The sequence below is a fragment of the Cynocephalus volans genome, chromosome 12 (assembly GCF_027409185.1).
Source record: "Cynocephalus volans isolate mCynVol1 chromosome 12, mCynVol1.pri, whole genome shotgun sequence".
NCBI classification, from domain to species: Eukaryota; Metazoa; Chordata; class Mammalia; order Dermoptera; family Cynocephalidae; genus Cynocephalus; species Cynocephalus volans.
Window position 1 is genome coordinate 56168210 of NC_084471.1, and position 23961 is coordinate 56192170.

Genomic DNA, 23961 nt, shown 5'->3' on the forward strand with positions numbered 1-23961 from the left:
CAGACTTAGACATGGAACAATTTTTCCTATGTGAGGGTAACTGGTCCAAATAAGAATTAAGGCCTCAAATAATTTAACACACCAGAAGTGATCCTTTAAAATTTTTTTTATGTTAGGTTTAATTAGCATCTTTTCTGAGGTCTTAGGGTTTCTATTATCATGAATGACACTGAAGCCTTAACCGAATTATATGATTTATTTTTTCCACTAAAAAATAAACTACAGGAAACCTTTAAATAAAAGCCAGCTTTTATTTATTCTAAGACATACAGTAGGTATTCTCGATACCAACCTTCACTAAACTGAAGCACTATAAAACATAGACTGATAGATTCGGCATTCCCAGAACTCCAGCCAGGAGGCTGCTACTAACCCCATGTACTTCTGCTCCCACCAGTGAGCTGTTTACTGCTGCTAGTCAGTTGTGTTTTCCCCAAGCCTCAATATACCAGTTGTACAGTTGTACTACTTTTGTAGGAAAGTAACTTAATTAACTATTATATAAACTAGTAAAATAAATACAGTAAGAGAGATCCTATTTCTGTAAAACTTAAGTTGAGTGCTTTAGAAAGACGACTTCATAGAAAGTCACATTGCAGAGGTGAAAAAAACCCTGCACATATTTGATATGGGCTAGATAACCAGAAGACTTGGGAGAGAGGGGCAAACACCTAAAAAAATCTAGGAATCTGCCCCATTGTTCCTCCATCCACTACAGAGATCCAAAGTAGAAATTGCAGAAGATAGATCGTGGGTGTGATCAGCATAAAAATGATAAAGTGAATGCTAGTGGCATATACACAAAGATAAGACTTTGGTTTAATATCAAAAGATTGGAAAAATGAATGATTTTATACTTTAAGTTAAACTCAAAAATTAAGATATATATCATTTATGACTGCATCCTTTATCAACTTTAGAGAACCAACTATCACGCCCAATCATAAGAAGATATGGAAGTTTTTACTCTATTCCAGCTGGAATTTGTGGTAAGGTACAAAACATAATATGGCAAAGGATAGTTCTACGGAAAAATCAATTCTGAAATGGCCAAATTATTAGTTTACTATTTCTCTCATTTCTACACTGAATGACTACATATTAATGGTTTTCCCAAAAAATGTTTTCCCATAAAATGTTTTTACAAAAAAGCTTTCCAGGATCACGACGCCCCCCCCCTCCCCCCAGGCACACCACCAGCACCCCGGCACCCCGCCTGGGAGCCCAGGACATCACCTGGGAGCCTGGGGCACTGAGCTGGGGCCCGGACACCCCCCCCAACCTGGCACACTGCCAGCACCAAGGAACATGCCAAAAACATCACATCCATGTGGGTTGCCCACCACAGCCACCACAGTAACCACGGCTGCTGTGAAAGTGGCTAGATGTCACAACCACCATGCAGATGTTCCGCCAGCCACTGTAGTGCATCAACACAAGGAGAGTCACCAGCAGAACCAAAGAAAAAAAGAGGACTCTCCCCAAAAATCCCATTCCAAAGTGACAGAAGAAGCATCTGCTCTATGATAATATTGGGGGACCTGAACACAACTTTCAGCATTGGACAGATCATCTAGGCAACAAATCAACAGAGTTAACCATTACTCTTTCAGAGGGAAAGAGAAATCTAGGGTTATCAGTGGTGGGAGGGGGGATGTAGAGGGTATAGGGAGAGATTGGACAAGGGGCATAAAAAATAAGTACAATTTGTAACAATATACATACTACTAATATTGATTTGATCAACATATGTCAACATTGAATCCCCCAAATACGTATAACCAATTATTATTCAATTAAAAAAAAAAAAAAAAAAAAAAAACTTCCCCAATACAGGTAAATTTAACAGCTAAGATTATAGTAACTTAAATTCTTCTAAGAGTCATGCAGATTTTGTCTTAATTACCTGTATGTCCTCTGGGCTAGAGCTTCTGCACACACTTGCCAGGCATCTGGGGAAATCTTTAACTGCTCAAAATAGGCTAGTGCCTGTAAGATTGCAAAACAGGAAAACACTTTTGGAACAGTCAATCTCACTGCCCTACTAATACTAAACAAAATAGTATGGGAGTAATAAACCAATAACAAATCAGTGAACTTAATAGAAAAATAGCTAAAACATTGAATTCAGGCTTCTGAATATGTGTAGCTTAGAAAAAATATTAAATAAAAAACAAATCCCATCAGGTACATACTCAAATTCTGTTTCTTTAAAGCAAAGGAGACAACACATAAGTGTCCTGCAGACTACACTGGGTTATTATGAGGACTGAAAGAGAAAATGCACAACTGCTTTGTCAAGTGCCAAGCTACTGAAGTATATGCAATTATAATGTATACAGAAGGTATTTTTCTTATTTAATAGCAAATCTGCTATTAAGGAGGTGATTATAAAAGACAAAACATACTGGGTACACCATCTGACGAACTGTTACACAGAAAAGGAGAGTATTTTACTTCTTCAACGATATATAAATTCCCCTAAAAAGAGATTAAAATTGGAGTACAAATGCATGATGTAAATTTTGGGAAAGTATCAAATAAATGAAAAGGTAAAAGCTTTAGGAAACATTTCTCATCTCTCTGTTCATGAATGCAGGGCCTTGTAATCAGAAGGTAGACTATATGCCAACAGAGAACACGTTCACTCTAGAATGGATGCAGCACCAAATCCATATGCCATCTACCAGACTGTCGGGAAAATGAGAGTTCTGCCTGCCACTGTTTTCCATAACAGGTTTCACATAACAATAGACAGATAGTAAAGTAATCTCAACAACATATAAAAAAAATCTCAAACAGCCAAGAAAATTACACACAAATTAGAAACAAGGCTAGATGACATTAAAGCAATTATGTACTGATACAAACCTTGACATGGGGTTGAAAGAAATATATTTATACATATATACATGCATATATATGTATATATATATATTTATACAAATACACGTGTATGTGCATATATGCATATATATATAATTACACACATATACACACACTGGGTCAAGATATAAAATTATTTTTTCCTTAGGTGATAGTTTCCTGTATTATGCAACTGTATGAATGAGGAAATGGGTTTTCATATGTGGTCTCAATTGCTGCTCATTGATGGAGGACCAGGTAAATAAAAGTGATTACATTATGACCAGCAAATACTATTTAAGTATAAATGTGGTATAATGAAAAATACATTTGGTCTTTGCTACAGTTCCTGGCACACAGCTCCAAAAACCCTTGGAATTTCCTGAGTGATAGAACTGGTTTTTGTTATTTATGAGTCCCTTTGGATCACACCAGAGTTTATGCTAATAAGGTGACTTGGGTGGGGCCCCTAGACAGCCTCAGGATAGGGATGGTCACCAGAAAGACCAAGTGATTATAGGGTTGGAACTTTAAGCCCCAGTCACCAACCTCTGGAAAGGGGAGGAGAAACTGGTGATTAAAATTTGTAAAAACTAGGGCTGGCTCATGGCTCACTTGGGAGAGTGTGGTGCTGATGGCCATGGGTTCGGGTCCCTATAAAGGGATGGCCAGTTGGCTCACTTGGGAGAGCATGGTGCTGACAGCACTAAGTCAGGGGTTGAGATCCCCTTATGGGTCATCTTTAAAAAATAAAATAAAATTTGTAAAAACTCTTGAACTTTAGGATGGTGAACACACTGAGGTGCTAGGAGAGTGGTACGCCGCAGAGGTCATGAAAGCTTTGTGCCCCTTCCCACATGCATCCCTTCCATTTGGCTGTTGCTGAGTTGTATTCTTTATAATAAATCGGTAATAGTAAGTAAACTGTTTTCCTGAGTTCTGTGAGCCATTCTAGCAAATTACTGAACCCAAGGAGTCAGACAAATGGGAACCCTCCGGTTTATATCCAGTCATACAGAAGGTTCTGGACTTGAGATCAGCATCTAAAACAGGGGCTCAGTCTCCATTGTGGGATCTGACGCTAACTCATGGTAATGTCAGAGATGAATTGAATTGCAGGACACCCAGTTGGTGTCCATAAAATCAGAGAATTGGTTGTTGGTGTAGGAAAACAACCTACCTAGAGTAAATAATGGCTCTTAAGAGTCCAGGCAGCTGTACAAGACTCTAACTCACTTGTTTTCTTTTTTTTTTTTTTTTTTTTTTTTCATTTTCCAATACCCTGCAATCATTTTTTTTTTTAATTTTATTTTGTCGATATACATTGTAGCTGATTAATGCTCCCCATCACCAAAACCTCCCTCCCTTCTCCCTCCCCCCCAACCATGTCCTTTCTGTTTGTTTGTTGTATCAACTTCAAATAATTGTGGTTGTTATATCTTCTTCCCCCCATAACTCACTTGTTTTCTAACAGAGGTCCTTGAAACCTAGGGTTTCTCTTAGCAATACCTTAGGGGACAAGGTGGGGGACAAGGCAGAAGTCAATTATGCACGTTGTGTTACCACCTAATATTTGACTTACAAAAAAGAGGAGAGGAATGTTTCAGCTGCTAAAATTGCCACTGACATGTCATTTTCTTTAAATAATAGCAGGTTTTAAGCCAAAGATGGGTATTCTATTTTTAAAAAGGGGGCAGGGAATGGGAATAACTAAAAGTTTTCATTTTTAACTGAAGTCTTTGTATTCTGAATCCTGGTATTACTAGCATTTAAAAAGAAAAATTCTGTGGCAATGATGAACAAATTCTCTAGCTTTCCTCACCTGGTTCTTCCATCTGGTACCCTTTTTCTAATGCTTTACTGCCTCTAAGTGGCAACAGTTTAGTTTCATTTACTGTCCATGTGGAAAACAGAACTACAGATAGACAACTCAGCAGGTGGGTTTATTTTGCCACCAAACTGAATTACATTCCCACTACTTCTGAAATGCAACATCAGAACTATCAGAATTTACTTTCCCTTAAGATTCCTTCTTTTTCATCCTAATTTTAAATTCTGTTACTCAGGTTGACTTACTGGGATATCAAATTAAGCCTAGACCTGGATATCCAGAATGGCTATGACTGACAGAACCCATTTTTTTTGACAAAAAGTTCAACTTTTGTATTAAAACCATTAACAATGTATTGGTTTTACTTTTCTGAAAAAAACGATCATGGCACATTTTTAAAAACCTGCCAGGTGCTGGAATTTAAAAAAAAACCAAAAGACTTCAAAAAAGACACATAAAAATAACAGGAAATGCCACTGAATAACTAAACAAATAAACAAATAGTCAAACAAGGCCACTGAATAACTAAACAGTCAAATTTTAGTTATAATAAGCATTCAATACCAAGCTACTGATGCTTCAACTATGTTTGAAGGTAGGTAGCACCCTGAAACACCCCTTTTTTGTAAGTGAAATATTAGGTGGCAACACAACATGCACAATATTTGAAAAGAAATACTTGTTTACACACAGAAGACATGGACACTTAATGTTTTTTGATATCCTAACTAATTTACTAGGTATTTTGTAATTAGCCAGATACTTAAATCTCAATTCCTGTTATTGTCCTGTATCTGGAGGGCTAGTTACCTATTTAATAGCAAAGGTATGCACATGGCACTACTATGTTAGAAAACACTTGGGATTTAAAAAAAAAGATGACCAGTAAGGGGATCTTAACCCTTGACTTGGTGTTGTCAGCACCACGCTCTCCCAAGTGAGCTAACCAGCCATCCCTATATAGGGATCCGAGCCCATGGCCTTGGTGTTATCAGCACCACACTCTCCCAAGTGAGACAAAGGCTGGCCCTCTTGGGATTCTTTTTTTATTACTTTAAAAAATTTCTGCTTAAAAGCAGAACAAGGGCCGGCCCGTGGCTCACTCGGGAGAGTGCGGTGCTGATAACACCAAGGCCCCGGGTTCGGATCCCATATACGGATGGCCGGTTCGCTCACTGGCTGAGTGTGGTGCTGACAACACCAAGTCAAGGGTTAAGATCCCCTTACCGGTCATCTTTAAAAAAAAAAAAAAAAAGCAGAACAAAAACTTCTATAATATTTAGTGAGATTGTTAACCTTGTTTTGCTCATTTATAAAAAGTATTCTTTGCCGTGAGAAGTAAAGAAAGAAAATGCCTCTCCTACTTACCCTATACTTCAGAACGCCCACATCTTTAAAAAAATAATTATAGGCTTATTCTTTAGATTCTTCTTTTATTATTCAGCCATAGTCATGATTATAGTTGTAAGCTACACTATGTTTAATTGTTTACATTTATCCAAATATCCCAGCACTTCATAACTGATTCCTTCTCAAGTTGTCATTTTAAATAACCTAAGACCTAGCATATCTTAACCGCTTTACATGTCTGCCTGGACTAAACAACAAGGACGCAAAATATCACTAACTCAAGCATTAAACAACTTGTATAGTTCAAGCCATGCAATCAGAAAATAAAGCATGCATATCTGCTACTATGAAAAGTTCTTTGAACAATCTTCTGTATTACAACATTTAAATAATTAGAAATAATGACTGATGTTGCATAAATACCTGCCTTGAATCACGTGAGATTTTAATACTTTTGTTCAGCCAACTAAATCAAAAATAAATCAAAACACTGTTTCTGTATCCAGAATATATTCAGATACCTCAAATTTGCTTGTCTCTATTCATTTCTATCCAAATTAGACCTTTATCAGGAAACGTATTTTTTATTCAAGTCCTCTAATGCAAATCTGTGGTAACATGCTCTTAAAAAAATGACTAAGCAGACCAACTTACCCTTTGTCTAAAGTCTGAATCAGCATTTGGATTTAGCCCTAAAAGAGCCTGTTCATCCATCCCTGCTGCTATACTTGGAGTTTTCTGATCACAATAGGTGTGCCCTCTGATCCCACAGAAGAATCCATGAACATCTGCACACAAAAAACAAAGTTGAAAGAAATCAATACTTGATAAACAAAATAGATGCTTATCCAGACTATCGTAACAAGTGAATAAAATTATGCAAAGAAGTGTTTAAAGAATGTATTTTGAAACTTACCCAAATTACAATAAAGGAGCCTAAGTCTCAGAAGACTGAACCCTGCTAAATACTCCACTAATGTGAAATTTCTAAAAATCTATAAAGTATGCCATGCCATTAAGGTTCTCAAGTTTTCCTATTCTTCAAGATCTTCAATAAAGTACAGAAGGTATTTTCTACTATAAATAATAGAAGTGTCATGCAGTGTTGATTATCTCCCGTACTTAAAAGTACAACTGTGCAACTATATTAAGCAAAAACAAATCCAGATTATTTATTATAGTAATTATAACAATTTGTCTACTTCCAGATTCCAATATCACAAACCTTTTAAAAAAAATTTAGAATGGCTGACCTCAGAGTTTAATATCTTATGGGAGTGTTTACAAAGTACTGCAAGAGAAGTTGAATGAAAGAGGAAGGAGGAGGGGGTAGGAATGAAAAAACAGTCATTTAGCTTTTGAACAATGGAATAGTTCTGCCTTTTATAGATCTTCACTTTTGCCAGCTAATTCTAGAAATGTACTTCAAATAATTTTTTTAAATAGTAAACACAAAAATTCACAAATGACTTAATGCTGACTATTCTTATTTAAGAACATTTTAAAAAATTTCTGGAAAGTAAGCCACTTCTTTACAATACAGGGTCTAACATTCTCAGATAAGAACATGAAAAGCCCCAAAAGGTGGTTTAGTTTTTGACAGAATATATATTTATTTGAGCAAACACTGAACAAACTCTTAAATGATGTGGAAATCACATTTATTCTCTGGAGACCAATGAGGTAGGGAGACCAGGCCTTACCACTCCCATTACAAGGCTGTAAGGTTTTTTGTTTTTTAAATTATCATAACCAAAGATTACCTAAAGAGCCCAGAGAGACTAATTGGGTGGGGAGTCAGGGGGGAGCACAGCCTTTTAGGAATGGCAAGGCCAGGATCACATCCAGGTTACAGGACCCATACTACAATGTGCTTTTTTTTTTGTCTTCCCCTGGGCCTGCTGGAATCCAGCTGACAGCCTTGGAGAAGAAAGCTCAGCCCCATCTTACAGCTCATATCATACTTGCAGACTACAGCAAGGCAGTGTAACTCCCCACTTTCCTCAGGATTGAGATCTAAACACTTTTGAATGTTAATGCCTCACCATTCTGCACCCCAACTCATCTAGGCCACTGATGCTGAACCACATGGCAGTTCTCCAGTGGTATTCTGCCTTTCATCTTTGCACACACTGCCTTTTCTTGTTACTTGGTAAACCCCTGCCTTTCCTTCAAAATTTCAATTAGAGATCACCTCTTTCAAGAACACATTGTTCAACCTTCCCAAATTGAATTAAATGCCCCTATACTAAGAACTGCTATGCTGTCACTGTCAGCTTCCTAGTTTTCAGGCAAGGACCCTCTTGAATATGTGTTACTATGTACCTAGGACATAGTAAAACATAGGTTTTGGATTTGTAAAGACCCATGTTTGCATTCCAATCTTGCCATTTTTTTAACTGGGGCCATGTGGACAACATACAAAGCCTGAGAGACCTTTCCATGAAACAGAAAAAAAGACCTCATAAAGTTGTAAAGACTTCATTGAGGCATGCAAAGTATGTCCGCACATAGTGGGCCCTTGATAGGTTACCTATAATTCAGAGGTAGGCACACAGACGATGGGAATTACCTGGAGCATTCTTACATCATACTAGTAGATTAGCATTTTTCCCCCCAAGAACTCTTTATTCTCTCGAACAGATCGAAAAACACGAAAAAATTGGCCAAAAATTGATTGGCCAAAAATGATAAAATCTGATCACCATTCTCCTGAAAAATGCTCACACAGAGAGAAAAGCCAATTTCAGAGTTTCTATGAATCCCAAATTGAGAAAACCTATAAAAGCTTCCTTGAATTTGCCATGGCTTTAGGGAAAATTGCTTAAGCTTGATCAAGTCACTCTGATCCTATAAAGAGAAAAAACAAGCGATCCTAAGTAAAAACATTGCCAATAAACAACCAAAGGAAACAAACTTGTTACAGTTATCAGTACAGAAAAAATCCCCCACAGAGGAGGCTTTTGGATAATGAATAAACAATGGAACATGGTAAATGACCAGCATGTGTGCAAACAACTAAGAAGTTACACTTACGTGTAACTTTCCCAGGAAAAGACTGTGCGGGAACACATATTCCAACACGACTTATCTGCGCAGGCTTAATCATTTGTTACAAATGCGGTAAACACTTACGCATCGTGAAAAGGTTCTGGGGAAGGCTAGCAACATACTTAAAACATTAAGCCCTAACTTTTCCTTAATAGCCATTAAGTCAAAATTCAAGCAGTATGGAAACATTCCTCCACACTTTACTTAAGACTGTTTCAAAGACTAGGACTTAATTTTTCCAGCCTTTTACCACCACGCTGACAAGTCTCTTTAATAAAACGTATCTTCCCCCAGTAATAACTAATTAGCGCTTTCAGAAAGTACTCGTTTTTCTGGTTACGGGGAATATCACTTTTCTCTACTCTTGCAGGACTGCGAGGAAGGGAAGAGAAGAAATGGAGTGTTCGTACTGGCAAATTATTACACAGAAATAACACTTTTTCCCTTTTTGTCCTGGGGTGAGGGCGGGGGCGAATCAAGTTGGAGGTCTCTATAGCTGAAACTGGTGGGACTCACCACGACTATTATGAGTAGTATTGGGGGGCTACAGGCAATGCTGCCCCTCCTCGGCCGGCCTCACCCCTGTCCTTCCCCAGATCCCTCCCCTAAAGGAAGCCTCGTGGCAATTCGGGTGATGAAACACAAGGCAACGGGACGCCACGCACTCAGGACGCGCTCGGCGGCGACCGCCGCAGCTCGTACCCACCCCCACCCAGTCCGCCCAGCACCGGGGCGCACCGCCATGGAGAGTCCCGGGCCCGCACCCCTCCCCAGCAACGGGGCTGCCCGTGCCGGTCCGCCCTGGCCAACTTCCTCGCGGCCTCGCGCTGACCAAGCCGGGTCCGGGTCCCGCCGCCCCCGAGTCCCGTATCACCTTCCCTATCACTCCATCCCGCCTCCCCGCCTGCACTCCCGAGGGCCGGTCAGCGGAGCAGAGCGTCGCCGCACGCAGGAAGCTGAGAGAGCGGCCCTCGTCCTTGTCGCCGTAGTCCTCCGCCACGGCCGCAGCGTTAACGCTGGAGACCGAGCTGGCCCGAGCCGCTCGCCTCTTTCCGCTCCGCGTTTCCTGGCGCCTTCTCTTGCGTGGCGCAGGGCAGGCAGGCTGGAAAGCAGGCGGGCGGGGTCGGAACCCTAGGAAGGGAAAGAGCGCGAGGGCTGGCTACCGTCGCCGCTCAGTCGTCGCCGCTGAGTCAGCGCGAAGCGCGCTCCCAGCGTCGGTGCCGCGCGGGCCAGCGCCCGCAGCCTCATGGAGAGGGCAGACGGAGCGCGCGGGCTGGGCCGGGGGCCTACAACTCCCAGCATGCAACGCGCAGGTGGCGCTTCCGGGCGGCAGGGGGCATACGCATTCCCTGGCGCTGCCGGGAGGCGTGGTCGCCGGGGCCTGTGGTGCAGGCCGGGATGGGGCATCCGGCTCGGTTAGCTTCTCGGCTCCTAAGCCCTCGGCTGTGTGCGCGTCGGAACTGAGCCGTCCGGTCAGGTTGGCTCCGCGCATTCCAAAAAAGGTTTCGTCAAGTAGTTGGTAGGTTAGACTACGGAGTTCCCGGGGTCAGGATGTCGTGGTTCAAACCATGTGTGCGTCAGTTCTTTAATTGCTTTTGTATGGTCCCACGTGTCCCAACTCCAGGAGCGTGAGGATCGGCTGATGAGCGCTGAAAAATTTTAAATATCGGTTTAAATATGCTAATATTTTGACCATGAAAAGGACAGCATTCTTCGGAAGTTCTACCCATAGGTTTTTTTCTATGGCACTGTTACTTATTCAGTCACCGATTTATTTATTTATTAATACTGCATAGAAGCAGTGTGGACTCCTCAGGGTGCCTAGATTTGAATACCAGGCCTCCTGCTCACTAGTTGTTGACCTCATTACTTTGTCTGTACTTTAGTTTACTCATTTGTAAAATGGGGATAGTGTTAGTATCGGCCTCTAAAGAGTTGCTGTGACATGCGTTTGGCATGCAGTAAGTGCTCGACATTTAGGTTTCATGGTTGATTATTTAATATGTACTGAATACAGACTAGGATGCAGTCACTGAGACTACAGTGAAGAAAAAACAAAACCTGGCGGGGGAGGGGAGGTGGCGAGGAATGGGAAGAGAAGTAGAATAAAATTAATGTAACAGGGCTGGCTGGTTAGCTCCCTCGGTAGAGCAGTGGTGCTGATAACACCAAGGTCAAGGGTTCAGGTCTCAATTCAGACCAGCCGACAAAACAAAACAAAAAAATTAATGTAACATTTTAGCAGCTGCATGTACTTAGTGACCACCATGTGCAAGACACTGCACCGGGCATTTCATAAACAATATCTTCAATCACTTTTGCATTATATTTCTAATTTACTTATTTATAATGTCAACCTGTCTATCTTAGTGTATCCCAGAATCTAGCACAGTGCCATCCTGTAGTTCCAACTCAATAAAAGAATCACTGCATGAATTCTTAAATTAGCTGTGTTGGTCAACTCCAGACTGTGGAGGCCCAACATTAATCCTAGTATGAATGGCTCCTTGATCTACAGTATATTCAGCTTATTTTTCTGCCTCATCCTAAAGAATGTGGCAATTCAGTCTGTTGCATTGTAGCTGTCTTGCCTTTTCCATTTGTAAATTCATTTTGTGGTTACTTCATATGTTAAACATACAAAGTTTATGTGCAGCTTATCTATAGTTTATCTTGTAACACTAGCCCTTTATGGTGGTTCAAATACCTAGGATAGGATTGTAAAAATATCTTTCAATGTTGTAAATTTATATTATTTCAGAACAAATAAAGAAGCCCTTGGTGGAATCCACCTGAAGAGGACCTGAGCAGGGTATTAAATTTGACCATTCCATATTCTGGCTTTCCTGTCTATGAAAGTGGGGACAGTTTCTCATCTCAGACTAACATAAAATGCTAGTGATCAAAATATTGACAAATAACACATCATTATTTTAACATCAGGCCTGTATGCTTGCATCTGGCTAACTGCTAACTTTTTTGAGTGTTTATTATGTGCCAAACAATTTAAATGTTTATACATTAATCCTCACAACAACTCTGTGGAAGTAGGTACTATTATTATTCCCATTTTATAGATAAGAAAACTGAAGTACTTAGAAGTTAAGTAGCAGAATTGGAATACAAACCCATATGGTCTGACTCTGGAGTCCCAGCTCTCGCAGGTAGAGACATTTGTCTTTTCCTCTGTTTTTGTTCTCTGGGTACCCAGCAGATTGGATGATGTCCACCCATATTGAGGGTAGATCTTCCCCACCCGGTCCACTCTGGCTCACATGCTAATTTCTTCTGGAAACACCCTCACAGACACATCCCAAAATTATGCTTTATTAGGTTTCTAGGTATTTCTTAATCTAGTTGATACCTAAAATTAAGCATCACAGGGTCGGCCTGTGGCTCACTTGGGAGAGTGTGGCGCTGATAACACCAAGGCTCCGGGTTCGGATCCCATATAGGGATGGCCGGTTAGCTCACTGGCTGAGTGTGGTGCTGACAACACCAAGTCAAGGGTTAAGATCCCCTTACCGGTCATCTTTAAAAAAAAAAAAAAAAAAAAGCATCACAGCAACACTGTAACCATTTTTATTCATTTCTTTCATTTTTATTTATTCATTTCTTTTCAGCATTTTAATTTATTTGTTTCTTTCAACTTCTTCTCAACTTCTCTGTTGGCTTTTTCCTTCCTCCTTGAAATTGTCTTCTCCTTTGACTTCTGGCCCTACATAATTCTCAAACTCCTTTAGTTTTTTGACTACTCCTTTTTGTCCTCTTCACCACACCCCTACTTTTGCTCTCTTAACATGTCTTCCCCAATTCTGTGTTCTTAGCCATCTGATTTTCTTTGACCTACACTTGCTCCCTCAGTAAGTATCTATATCTGCAGTTTCAACATTCATTTCTATGATGATAACCTCTAGTTCTGTATGTCTGGTTCCAATATTCTGTACTCCCAACTTGCACTCCCAGATACCTCCATGTTTCACCAGCAACTCAACTCTAACATGTCTAGAATGGACTGAATGTTTATGTCCCCCCCTCCCCCAAATTTATGTGTTGAAACTTTAATCCCAGTGTGATGGTACTTGGAGGTGAAGCTTTGGGGAGGTAATTAGGTCATGAGGGTAGAATCCTCATACATGGAATTAGTACCTTTAAAAGAAGAGTCAGAGACTAGCTAGTGCTCTTTCCACCATGTGAGGATACAATGAGAAGACAGCCATCTGTAAACCAGGATCAGGCCCTCACCAGACACTGGATCTGCCAGCACCTTAATTTTTGTACTTCCAGATTCCAGAACAGTGAGAAATAAGTGTTGTTATTTAAGCCACCCAGTCTATGGCAATTTGTTAGAGCAGCTCAAACTGACTAAGACAGTGTCCAAAACAAAAGTTGTGTTCTTTCCCACAGAATATGTTTTCTTTCCTGATGTGGCTTTTCTCCCAATGCATTGAACTTCTTAACTTAACTCCGTGTCTGTAGGGTTACTTTTGTCTCCTTCATGTTCAGTGACCCAGTTCTATTTCAACATAGTGTTGTCTGTCAAATCTATCTGTTCTGTTCCATTCCTTATTTTTTTTTTTTTTAACCTTAGATTAGACCTTCAAAGCTTCTCTCCTGGACTTACAGAAGCAGTTTCATTGAAGGAAGTATAACCATTACTTGAAATAGTTATCTCTAGGTGATGAGATTATGCATGACTTTTGTTTTCATCCTTGTAAATTTTTGGATTTTTAAAAAGTTCACAGTGACCATGTTTTGCTTTCACAATCAGAAAAAAACTTTTAAAAACTCACTATAATAAAAGGAAAAAAGAGAAATATTTTCAATCACTCTTTGAGCATGTATTGAGTGCTGCCTCCCTCATGAAGCCATTCCAGATTTCCTCAACTAAGTTTGTGCTTGATTATTTCTTTGAGGTTGTTTATTTTTTGTTTTTTAAACATCTCTCTTTTGGATCCCTGGCCAGCTGCCAATAAATAAATAAATAAATAAAATAAAGTAAAATCTCTCTTATGCTATTCATATATTTTAATATGTTTTCATTTTGTATTAAACTTCTGTGGTTGTCTTACTCACCTATTAGTTGATTTTTTTTTTTTTTTTTTTTTTTTGAGGCTGGCTGGTACAAAGAACAAATTCAGATATCAATTCTTCTAAGACTGGAAGTAAGTGTTATCCCAACTCTGTTTTTGGATAACAATTTCTCAGTAAATATTTGTGAAATGTATTGAGTTGAACCAAAAATAATATAATTGTGAGCTGATAACCACTGAGTGCTGTGTCAAATTCTCTTCTGTGCTTCATCTCAATGTTTGTTAAGCCTGATGCCATTGTCACCTCATTTGTGATGGGCTCCATGGCAGAGAAAGAAGTTGGAAAATAGGTCACGAATGCTGTCTGTGTAGGTCTTAGTCCAATCACCGGTTTCTCTTAGAGAAAGTGCCTGTGTAGCAGGAAGCCTGAGAGAGGCAGAATAGAGTATTGGAGCATTTTATTCAGTAAAAGAAAACTTTTTTTTATATCCAAATCATTTGCATGGTCCCTTAGACTTTATTATAATGACCTCTTCTGTCTGTTATCTGATTGCTAATTGTTGCAGATATTTAAATGGTCAGTGTTCATTAATACTAAGTAGAAGCACTAAGCGATTCCTAAATCAGACACTTTTTAAAAAAAATTTATCAGTATACAATGTAGTTGATTTTTGTGTCTCTTTACTAATTCCTCCTTTTTCCCCCCTCCCTGTCTCTACATCAGACACCTTTAAAAATTCAGGTTCTGTTTACCTAACACAGATTCCAAGTATCTTTCTGTGTGTACTGTCCATCTTTAGTTTCAACTTGGGAGAGTGGGAACACTTGGGATCCCTAGACCCACTGAAGGATACTTCTAGTTTGAAATCCTTATAGGGTTCTCATGACATAGCCCACTGGTCACTTTTCCACTAAAAATGCAACTAAAAAAAAAAAAAAAGAGCTGGCCGTTTAAAAGAGCTGACCGTTTAGCTCAGTTAGTTGCTTAGATTATGGTATTGTAACACCAAAGTCAAGGGTTTGGATCCCTGTACTGGCCAAACTGGCCAGCCGCCAAAACAACAACAACAACAAAAAGTTTAAATGCTATTCTCTTGTGTGTTTGTGTGTAGATTAGATTCTTGCCTTGAGCCTTAATCTAAAGTTAAAAAGGTTAGACTAGCATCCAGCAAAGAAGAATTTGATAGAGTTAAAGGATAATATGAATCTTTTCATGAACTTTTTGAAGTACCCTCGTATATGTAACAGGAAGTCACACACTTGTTGAACCTATTCTATAAACTTTGTTTATTCTATTCCAGGTACCTGTTCTAAGTACTTTTAAAACTTTGTTAATAATCATCACAATCCTTTGGGGTTGGTACTATTATTCCTATTTCACAGACGGGGAAACAAAAGCATAGAGCAACTTGCCCAAAGTCATTCAATCATACTGAGAGAGCTGGAATTTGAACCTGGGTCATCTGGCTCTATAGTTTTATGCTCCTAACTATTGTTTTTCCAAGTTCATTGAATTGACCATCCCTGGACCTAAGACCATTCTATTCTGGTGAAAAGTCAAGGAGAGTGACTTTGAGGATTAGTTCCAGGTAAGTAATGTTCCATTCCTTGTGATAGGTTTATCAAAACATTTAGTAAGTGTTTGATTGCACAAGACCTGTACCAAATACTTCTTGAGTTTGGGGAAGGAGTAAGTGCACCTATCTCAGGTGCATTTGGGTTAACTGTCCACATAAAGCTTACCAAAAGATAAGGGAATATGAATCCTTCATGTGCCTATAATGTGCATAGAGTTCATAATTCATCACTTTTGATCCTCACATCAAAACTTTTAGGGAAGGGGCCGGCCCGTGGCTCACTCGGTAGAGTGTGGTGCTGATAACACCAAGGCCCTGGGTTCGGATCCCATATACGGATGGCCGGTTCGCTCACTGGCTGAGTGTGGTGCTGATAACACCAAGTCAAGGGTTAAGATCCCCTTACCGGTCATCTTTTTAAAAAAAAAAAAAAAACTTTTAGGGAAGCAGGGCAAGTATTAGTTTCGTTTTACAGATGATTAAACTATGGCTCAGAAAGGTTAAGTGACTTTCTGAAACTCTGACAGATAGTGAGCAACAAGGTGAGCACTCTAATCCAGTTCTCTTGACTCCAAATCCATTGATCGTTCCTCTTTATTTAACCCTTTTCTTGCAATCTGAATTTTGCTGTTATCTTGGCAACAGTGAGGAACACCGAGTGCCTGGAAACCATGGTACTGCCTTCACTGTATGCCACAAAGTTAAAAGTTTAACTGAGATCGCCTTAGCCACCAATTCCTGTGTCAAATTTCCTTCTTTGTGTGCCTCATCTTAATGTTAAGCTTAGTGCTCTTGTCACCTAAACCTTATTCATGATGGGCTTCTTGGCAAATAAATCAGGTACACTGTCTTTTCTGGTCCTGGTCCACTCACTGTTTCTTAGTCCCAGAAAATGGGTATGAAGCAGGAAGTCTGAGAGACAAAGAATAGCAGCCTAGAATGAGGCCTTTTTCCCTATGTGGACCTCACTTTCCACCTCTAATTTGTCATTTGCCTCTAAACTGCTCTTGTAAAGAGTGGTTATTCAGCAAAGGTGAAGGGCTTTTGCCTTTCTGGTGGTTTGAAACAACAAACTCTATTTAGAGTGGTTTGGATAAGGAATAGTCTTTATTTTAGAGGAAATAGTCATGCAGCATCCTGTATCAATAAAGTTTGTAAGGAACTTTTCATCCAGTTATAAAGTTATGAAGGATCAGATGTATGATCAGATCCTAAGAAAACATTAAATGCTATGTCACTTAAGACTTTGCCAGCAGGTGGCACTTCCCTCTTTACTCACCAAGTATATTCTATCCAAGAAAAGAAATACTGTTTCTGTTTCTTTGCTTTTATTGAGTTCCTCGGGATGATCTTGGACTTAAGTGTAGCCAGATCCAAACATTTCTCTTTCCCTTTGTAGCAGTTTTGTCTACAATATCTGTTTATGGGTTGTAATATTTATACCCTCTTTCCACAAAGGAGGTGAAATTGCTCACAACAAAAGTATACAATAGTAAAATATGAAGAAAAGGAGAATATAAATGATCAAAAAGAATATCAGATTTGACTCAGGATTTTCATTATCCGGTCTTTGGGAGAGTGAGATAATGCCTTTTCTAAGATTTGAAATAAAAATGGAAGTTCTCACCTGGGGCAAGTTTCTGTTGTTGTGCCTTTCTCACCTTTTTAACCTAATTTATAATGTTATTCCTGGCCTGTAAAAACTAAACAGTACTTTTCCTATTCTGCAGCGTCAGGTCTATGTAATCAGCATTCCTCAACCTGTGAGCTTCAGCTTTTCAAGAGGCCAGCCTCTCCCATTCATAGATTGTCCTGGGGTTGGGAACACAGGCATATCCCTTAGGTAGGTGTGCCCAAGTCAATTTATAAGATTCCCTTCTCTCAGAGAGCTTTCCGCTGGTTGGAGAAAGACCTACACTGATACTCATGAAATTAGAGCGCTACGCCAGGCAATGTTAAAAACGTGAAATCTGTGGGATTCGTCTTAATAGGGCTCTAGGGTTCTGTGGGCTTTTTTGCTCATATGAAAATAAATCGGTAAATTCCATCTCTTTTAAGTTTCTCTCTAACAGGAAACCAGATTAAAACTGGCTAAAGATTGTATGGGGTGGCATAGTCCGCCATAGCGGGAGTGGTCGGTCGGGAGGATCCCTAAATATCCGGCCCCCTGCCTCAGGGCGCTTGGCGGTGATAAACCCGAGGTTCTCCTCGACCCCGCCTGAAGGACCAGCGTCTTGCCCCGCCCATCGTGGCCTGAGGTTAGGGCAAAGATTAGGGGGCGGGACTAGACGGGGAAGAGGGGCTCCCGGGAACGAGAGCCGGGAATCGGTCCCTGAAGTTGGGGGCGCGGCTCCCTGCGCGCGGGGGAGGTGGCGGCGGCGGGGCGGCTTTGTGGCGCGCGCGGGTTCCACCGCGGGTGGCGGGGAGGCGGGGCCGGGCGGAGGCGCAGTCGTCCGCGGTCCGCGACCCCCGGCCCGGCTGTGGGCGCCGCGCATGGACGGCTCCGCGCGCTGCGGCTTCCCGGCGCGCACGAACAGCCGCCTGGACGCCTTCCTGCGGCGGCATCTGCCGCCCGCGGTCTACGACGCAGTCCGCGCCTACGAGCCGTGCATCGTGGTGTCCGACTCGGAGAAGCACACCTTCAAGTACGTGGTGCTGAGCGACCGGCTCATCTATCTGACCGAGAACCCGCCCAGGTCCATCCGGCGGGTAGTGGCGCTGCGGGACGTCGTGGCCATTGACCTGGTGAGGAGCGCGGGCGGGCGGGCTCGGGAGCGCCCCTAGAACCCCCTAGTCTTGAGCCTCCAATCCCAGCGGTCGTGCACGCGGGAAGGAGGAGGAAGACCTTCGCCATCTCGTCCTGGACTCTTGTACTGTCTTTTAGTGCGTGCTGCCAAGGTGTGGATTGCTGTTTCCACTCCGAATAAACACGCTTTTCACATTCTCATCGTGTCTAGCACTTCTCTCCCACACCCCTCCCCCAAAGGGCTACAGGTTTGAGAACGTAGCCCACTAACAAAAATAACGCTTTGATTTTCTTCCTTTGTTCATTAAGCATCTAGTCTCTGTGCTAGACCCGGAGGATGCGAAACAGGGCCCCTTCCTAGAAGCGGTTGTGGGGGGGACAGAAAGACAACACCCACGTAAATAAATGCCAAGTGTTAAGTTAAGCAATTATACTTTGTTTACTTTTTTTGTCACCAGTGCTTAGAGTATGTTAGCTGATCAACAAGAATAAGTGAATGAATGCATTAATGAGATGTGTACAGGCTGATTGGCAATCTCATGCAGGTAACTTGATCCAAACTGAGCTCAGGGCATGCTGGGAAACTTCCTGGAAAGAGTGTCACCAGAGCAGAGCCTAGAAGGAGATACAATCTGGCATAGTCGTGCCTTGCCCCAGTTTTTAGTATGCTGCTACCGTATCCCTTTCCTACAGGAATAGATTTAGTTTGTAAACCAGCAACAGTTTGGAAGCACAGTCTCGTCTCCAATTCTGTTTTTTCCCTTTTGGCTCTCTTTGTCTGAGCGGCTCTCCAGGTGTGTTCTTTCTCATTTGGGGACAGGTGTCTAGCCTCATTTTTCTTTCCCTTGCTGAATCTCTCTGTCCCCCAAGGGACGTTGGTGAGACTCTTGGTGGACCTGTTTTGCTGAAAGAATCATAGCTTTTCTTACAGACATAGGACGTGTCTGTAAGAAAAGATTTTTTAAAAAAGATTTTTTTTCTACTAAAAATGCCTCTGTGGATTAATATCACTGTGCAAATTTATTTGCTTATTTTTTTGAGTAAAAGTTGGAAGTAAAACTTTGCCTTTTTCTTCACTACCACTATTTCCATTCTCTTAAAAAAGTTTTAATTTCTGGGCCGGCCAGTGGCTCACTTGGGAGAGTGCGGCGCTGGTAGCGCTGAGGATGCGGGTTCAGATCCTCTATAGGGATGGCCGGTGCGCTCACTGGCTGAGCGTGGTGCAGACAACACTGTGCCGAGGGTTGCGATCCCCTTACCGGTCAAAAAAAAAAAGAAAAAAAAAGTTTTAATTTGCTTTACCAAATGCTTTTTTAAAAAAACTAAATGCTCAGCTTTTTCTGCTGTCTCCAGTGTAAATTTATTGTTTTGACAAAAAAAGTAATGATTTTAGGATATTGTTATTCCCCCCCCAAAAGAGACAGTTTTTGAATTTCAGTAGTTATTATATATCTTTTTAAGCTGTCAGAATGCACAAAGTATTTAGGCCCTTGAACCAGGAATCCTACAAAAAGGCATACCAACCTATTTGGTCATACTTTATGTACAAGGTTTGCCTTTCAGACATATAGAAGAATGTGTTTGTAAATGTGCTGAACAAATCTAAGATTTCAGTATTGATAGATTGAATGTCCATCTTGCACAATATATTTTAATTTTGGAAGTTGTGATAGGCAGAAATCCTAAATCCCCAGAACCTGTGAATATGTTACCTTACATGGCAAAGGGGAATTAAGGTTGCAGATGCAATTAAGGTTGTTCATCAGTGGGTCTTAAAATTAATTAGGGAAGTTAGTTAGGATTATCTGCGTGGGCCTGATGTAATCACGTCTTTAAAAGTGGATCTTGAAGCAGAAGAAGAGCCAGTATTAGGGTAATGCAGCATGAGAAAGATTCCACCAGCCATTATTAGTTTTGAAGATGGTAAGGGGCCATGAACCGAAGAATGTGGGCAGCCTCTAGAAGCTGGAAAAGGCAAGGGAACAGTCTTCCCTAGAACCCCCAGAAGGTATGTGGTCCTGCCAATATCTTTATTTTAGAGACCTATTTTGGACTTCTGACAAGTGAAACCGGTTTTGGACTTCTGACCTTTATTTAGAACTGTAAAAGAATAAATTTGTGCTGTTTAATCCCACCAAGTTTGTGATAATGTGTTACAACAGCTATAGGAGACAAATACAGAAGTATTTCCTATTATGGCATTTAAAACAAATCTTTAATCTTTTTTTTTTTTTCTTTTTCGTGACCGGCACTCAGCCAGTGAGTGTACCGGCCATTCCTATATAGGATCCGAACCCGCGGCCGCTGGGAGCGTCGCCGCGCTCCCAGCGCAGCACCCTCCCGAGTGCGCCACAGGCTCGGCCCCAAATCTTTAATCTTTTAACAAATTATTGTTTCAGTGAGAAATAAATATAATCATGGCAAACACAAATGCCTTAATATCCTCTTTTTCTGAGTTTTTATAGAATAATTCTAGGGTTCTTATAGTTCAGTGATTTGTACTAAGCTCTGTAGAGTGTGTGAAAAATGGGCGTGACAGAATTGGTTTAGTGGTACCAAATATGAACCACAGTTGTAGCTGACTAGTCATCCTCTATGAAGACTAGGTCCTTACTCAATACCACAATGTGTAGAATTTTCCTGATTTCTGTGCTATATCACATATGGGCATCCTCCTGTCCATGCTAACTCCATCACTTCAGTTACATTATGTCAGTGCCAGGCAGCCTTGTTTTTTAGAACTAGTTCCTCCTTCTTTGAAAGATAAACTGTTTAATCTCCTTTTCTACTATACTAGGGTGCTGCTTCTTTTTAAAGCCAACTTTTAGACTTCCTTTTCCATTCTCAGTGTTTTTCTCATTTTACTATACAAGTATGTCTTCTTGTTATGTAACTTTCAGCTGGCTCAGGTTCCCAATCTGTCTTTGTTCTTACTGTCACATGGTTGCTGACTTTAGTAAAGCCCCTAAGCAAATCAGTCCTTTATGCCTCTGGGCCCCAGTCCTCCTTGTTGGATGTTAGGCCAGAGTCATGTCATATGTCACACTTACACTTTGGAAAAATAAACCCAAAACTGCAAATATACAGATGAAGTTCTATTCTCTCCCTGGAGGAAAAAAAATTAATGGTAATAGCAACAAAACATTAGACCAGAAGTCTACACATGTTTTGGAGACGGTACAAGTGAGATTTCCTTTCCAACAAAAGTTAGCTTAAAGTGTACTTGGAGAATTCAGTAGGTGCTTAATATGGTTCGTCTCAAGAAGTTTCCAAGGTTGCTTGGGCAGAGCTTTTATAAAAGGCTGACATTTTCTTTAACAGTTACTTTTGAAAGAATTCTCTAGAATTCTGTTCTTGTTGGCGTAAAAATACTATTCCATAAGCCCTTTTGAGGTTGGTCACATTTTAAACGTGCGAGAACAAATAACTCAGAGCAGCCTATGAGTTTCCTGTGGATTTACACTCTTTCAGAGCCATTTTTTCACCTATAGGAGAAAAAAAAAATCTATCACCTTCAGCAGCCTTTGTCTCTCTCCTTGTCCTTTAACACCCTCTCTCCACCCTCCCCAGTGAATATTTGCTCTCCAGTCATCCCAAGCTGTATGAGGCTTCTTGAACAGGCAGCAAACGCTTCTTTTACAGCCTAGCCTGTTTGCTTGCTATGTACTTTTATTCCTCCTTCAAGATGGTTAAGATCATCGCGTTTATAATCAATTCTTTTATCCTTGGTGATCCCATAGCATTTGTCTATATTTAGTGAACACCTACTTTGTGCTATGCAGTCTAAAGAGAATAATATGGTCCTCTTCTAAAGGAGGAAACAGACACTTGAACATAATAGTTCAAAACAGTAGCATCTCTAATAGAGGTATTTCTAGAATGAGACTACAAAATAATATCCTCTGACTTTACTTGGGAAGGAGGAAGAAGAAGTAAAGGGATTAGATTAAAGAGCCAAAATAATGTAAGATGCTTAAGAACATAGGCTATAGACTCTGAAGTCAGACTGCCTGGCTTCTAGTCCTGGTTCTGCTACCACCTTGGAAAAGCTATTCAACCTCTCTGTGTCTTAGTTCCTTCTTCTGTGAAATGGAGAACGTAATAGTAACTGCCTCTTAGGGTTGTTGTGAAGATCAAATGAGATGCATTTAGCCCAGTGAATAAATCAAAACAAGTAATCAATGCTAGTTGTTACTACTTTGCAGAAGCAAGAAGGACTTTTTTTTTTTTTGGTGGCTGGTGGGTGAGGGGATCTGAACTCTTGACTTTGGTATTATAACACCATGATGTAACCAACAGAGCTAACTGGCCAGCCTACAAGAAGGACTCTTGAAGGATGAATGCTATTTTTCCAGGCATGTATTGTGAATCTTTGTCTATTATAGCATTTACCTCATTGCCTTATGATTAGTTGGGCTCATTTCTGTTTCCACACAATATCTTAGTCATCTTTGTAACTCAGGCCTGGCATATATCAGATTTTCAATGTGTATTAGTTGAAAGGGTAAATGTATAATTAATGTATAATAAAAAACCTCATATTTGGATAATTTATAGTTATGGGCTTTTTAAAAAAAAATCAAGTGATTTTTCACATTTTATCATCACCTTTACCTATAGTATACAGAATGAGAGGAAATGTCCATTACGTAGAAAATCAATGTTTGATTATCTCACTTAAAATCAGGAAAATGAAATAAGAACAACAAAAGAGATATTATTTTTGAAGCCATCAGATTGGCAGAATTAAATGGTCAGACCTTACCTTGTGTTTGCTAGGATGTGGAGAATTAGGAAATTAGAAATGCTCTACATTGCTCTTGGGAGTATAAATTGGTACATCCATTTTGGAGAGCCATTTAGTCAAATCTAATAAAGTTGTATTCAGCAATTCCATTCTTTGTATATGCCCCAAATGTGCATAATATTGAAATATTATGTTCATGAGTATTTATAACAGCAATGTTTATAATAGAAAAAAAGTAAATGTCTGTCAATAGTAGAATTGGTAAATAAATACTATCCAGTAATGAATGGAATGAATTAGATCTGTTTGTACCAATATAGATATATCTCAATAACATAATGCTGAGTGGAAAAAAATGTTGCAGAAAGCTATATACAGTACAATGCTATTGATATAAAAATAGACCAAAATGAGGGTAGCATGGCTGAGCGGTCTAAGGCGCTGGATAAAAATAAACCAAAATGCTATATGGCTTAGGGATACATACATATTTGTTAACATTCTGAAAACATTGATGGGACTCATAAACACTAAAGAGAGTGGTTACCTCTAGTGAAAGTAGATGAGTTCAGGAAGGTGAGCATAGGCACTTTTAAAAAATGTGAAGTACATTGTATTAGTCCATTTCTATTGCTTATAACAAAATACCTGGAATGGGTAAGTTGTAAGAAAATTAAATTTATTGCTTAGTTTCTGAGGGTGGGAAGTTCAGGATCCAAGGAACATGGCTTGTGAAGGCCTTGGTGGTGGTGACAGTGACC

At 40.3% G+C, this 23961-nt stretch overlaps 2 protein-coding genes across 4 annotated transcripts in view; one reads left to right on the forward strand and one right to left on the reverse strand.

The window, feature by feature from the left end:
• The window catches only part of XPOT (exportin for tRNA), a 38511-nt gene extending 28171 nt beyond the window's left edge, over nt 1-10340 (reverse strand). For 2 of the 3 annotated variants that reach the window (XM_063075571.1, XM_063075573.1), the window contains exons 1-3: nt 9972-10340; nt 6701-6834; nt 1907-1989 (exon numbers count right to left, since the gene is read on the reverse strand). In XM_063075571.1, the coding sequence (XP_062931641.1) occupies nt 1907-1989; nt 6701-6760 (143 nt within the window). In that variant the 5' untranslated portion in view covers nt 6761-6834; nt 9972-10340. Of the gene's footprint in view, nt 1-1906; nt 1990-6700; nt 6835-8618; nt 8897-9971 lie in introns of all 3 variants that reach the window. The other variant, XM_063075572.1, reaches the window with a different exon arrangement.
• Nucleotides 10341-18200: 7860 nt separating this feature from the next.
• Nucleotides 18201-23961, forward strand: part of C12H12orf56 (chromosome 12 C12orf56 homolog) — a 91831-nt gene continuing 86070 nt past the window's right edge. Inside the window, exon 1 of the mRNA XM_063115492.1 lies at nt 18201-18452. Coding sequence (XP_062971562.1) covers nt 18201-18452 — 252 coding nt within the window. The remainder of the gene's footprint in view (nt 18453-23961) is intronic.